We start from the raw sequence: 1,339 nt of genomic DNA, 5'->3' as shown, positions 1-1,339 counted from the left end.
TCTGGTAGTGGTTATTATTTCCTGAAGGACCAGTCCGGTGGAGGTCCTCCACGTAGCCAGAAGAGGAGGAGCTCGAAAGGTGTGGAGAGGGAAGGTCGTAGAAGCTGGTGGGTGACTTCTTTTTAGAGGGAGAACTTGCCTCGTACTTGGACTTGATTGCCTTCATGCTGTACTTGACGCCCGGCTTGATGTTGCTGTACTTTGAGCTGATGTCGTACGGGTCCACTTTGCCGTAACTGGAGCTAGAGCTGCTTCCGCTATTTCCACCTGTAATGGTGATCAGCGAATTGCCACCTCCACTGTGATCATTTTCATTGTAGTCGCCGCCCATCAGTCGACCAGGTCGAAGGCCGTAACTCTCCTCCTGCTCAGCTAGCGACTTTGAAGATATTAAGCTGATGCTCGGTCGGTGGTTGGCGCTTAATGAGGAGGAGGAGGAGGAGGAGGTAGCGGAGTAGGCGTTTGAAGATGTGGGTCGCAAGGAAATGGCAGTGGGTGGGGCGGAAATAGCCGCTCGACTGCTCGAGCTGGAGAGCGAGTGGGAAGCGGTTTCAGGGAGGTGGTTGCTATTGCTGTACAGTGACTGAAGAGAGCGACTGTTGCTGCTGCTGCCTTCATTTCTTGTGCTGTGTCCGTTGTTGTTGCTAGCTCCCGGCTTGACAATGTCCTCCTCGGTAAGGAAGAAGGCCTTCGGGTCGCCGTTGCGCTTGTTCAGGTAGAAGTAGTTGGGCGATGAGTCACAGGGAATGGAGTCCTGGTGGCGGGTGCACGTGAAGGACATCTGATTGAAGACGGTGCCATTGACGCAGGAGAAGGTGTGCTTCACAAAGGACTGGTGGGAGTTTAGGAGTGGGGAAATGGAAAGTAAAATAGAAAAGAAAGGGAAAAGAAGAGACAATGATTAGAAAGCAGTTGTATGCATCAAAACGGGGCGCGCTGGGGCATTAGCATTAATTGACTCTGCTGCTGCACTGTCCCCTCGGTAATTGACATCTACACTGCCATTGGCAATTAGTGTTCGTGGTCACCACCATCACCATCACGGCCATCACCACTTTATTCTTCCGCTTCTATCTCCATCTCCTTCTTCACCTTCTGCCTTTTTTTCTCGGCCACACGCTGACCGCGCGCTCATTTGTGATCTCTAATTGCCTCCGACTGACTGACTGAACGGATGCTCACCAACTGTGATGTGATGTGATGGCACACGTAGCAAACATACGCACATACTATCCTTTTCTTCAGTTTTTAGCTGTCTCTGTTTGTAACTGTCCCCTGTTCTCAACTTTCACCCCGTGTCCACCACTTCTACTAATTAGCATCTTCTTCTTCTTCATCT

At 51.0% G+C, this 1,339-nt stretch overlaps 1 protein-coding gene across 1 annotated transcript; it reads right to left on the bottom strand.

Moving 5' to 3' along the window:
• Nucleotides 1-139: 139 nt before the first annotated feature.
• On the bottom strand, nt 140-832 carry LOC108357053 (uncharacterized serine-rich protein C215.13-like; the record flags this gene model as incomplete). Its single annotated transcript, XM_017608149.1, has 1 exon — nt 140-832. A coding segment is annotated over one exon (693 nt), but the record flags the coding sequence as incomplete, so codon positions are not given.
• Nucleotides 833-1,339: the final 507 nt, after the last annotated feature.

Source organism: Rhagoletis zephyria, unplaced genomic scaffold (genome assembly GCF_001687245.7).
Source record: "Rhagoletis zephyria isolate East Lansing unplaced genomic scaffold, Rhagoletis_zephyria_1.1 Rzeph_scaffold_69632, whole genome shotgun sequence".
Classification (NCBI taxonomy): domain Eukaryota; kingdom Metazoa; phylum Arthropoda; class Insecta; order Diptera; family Tephritidae; genus Rhagoletis; species Rhagoletis zephyria.
The sequence above is the reverse complement of the archived record's forward strand: the minus strand, read 5'-3'. Positions and strand labels throughout refer to the sequence as shown.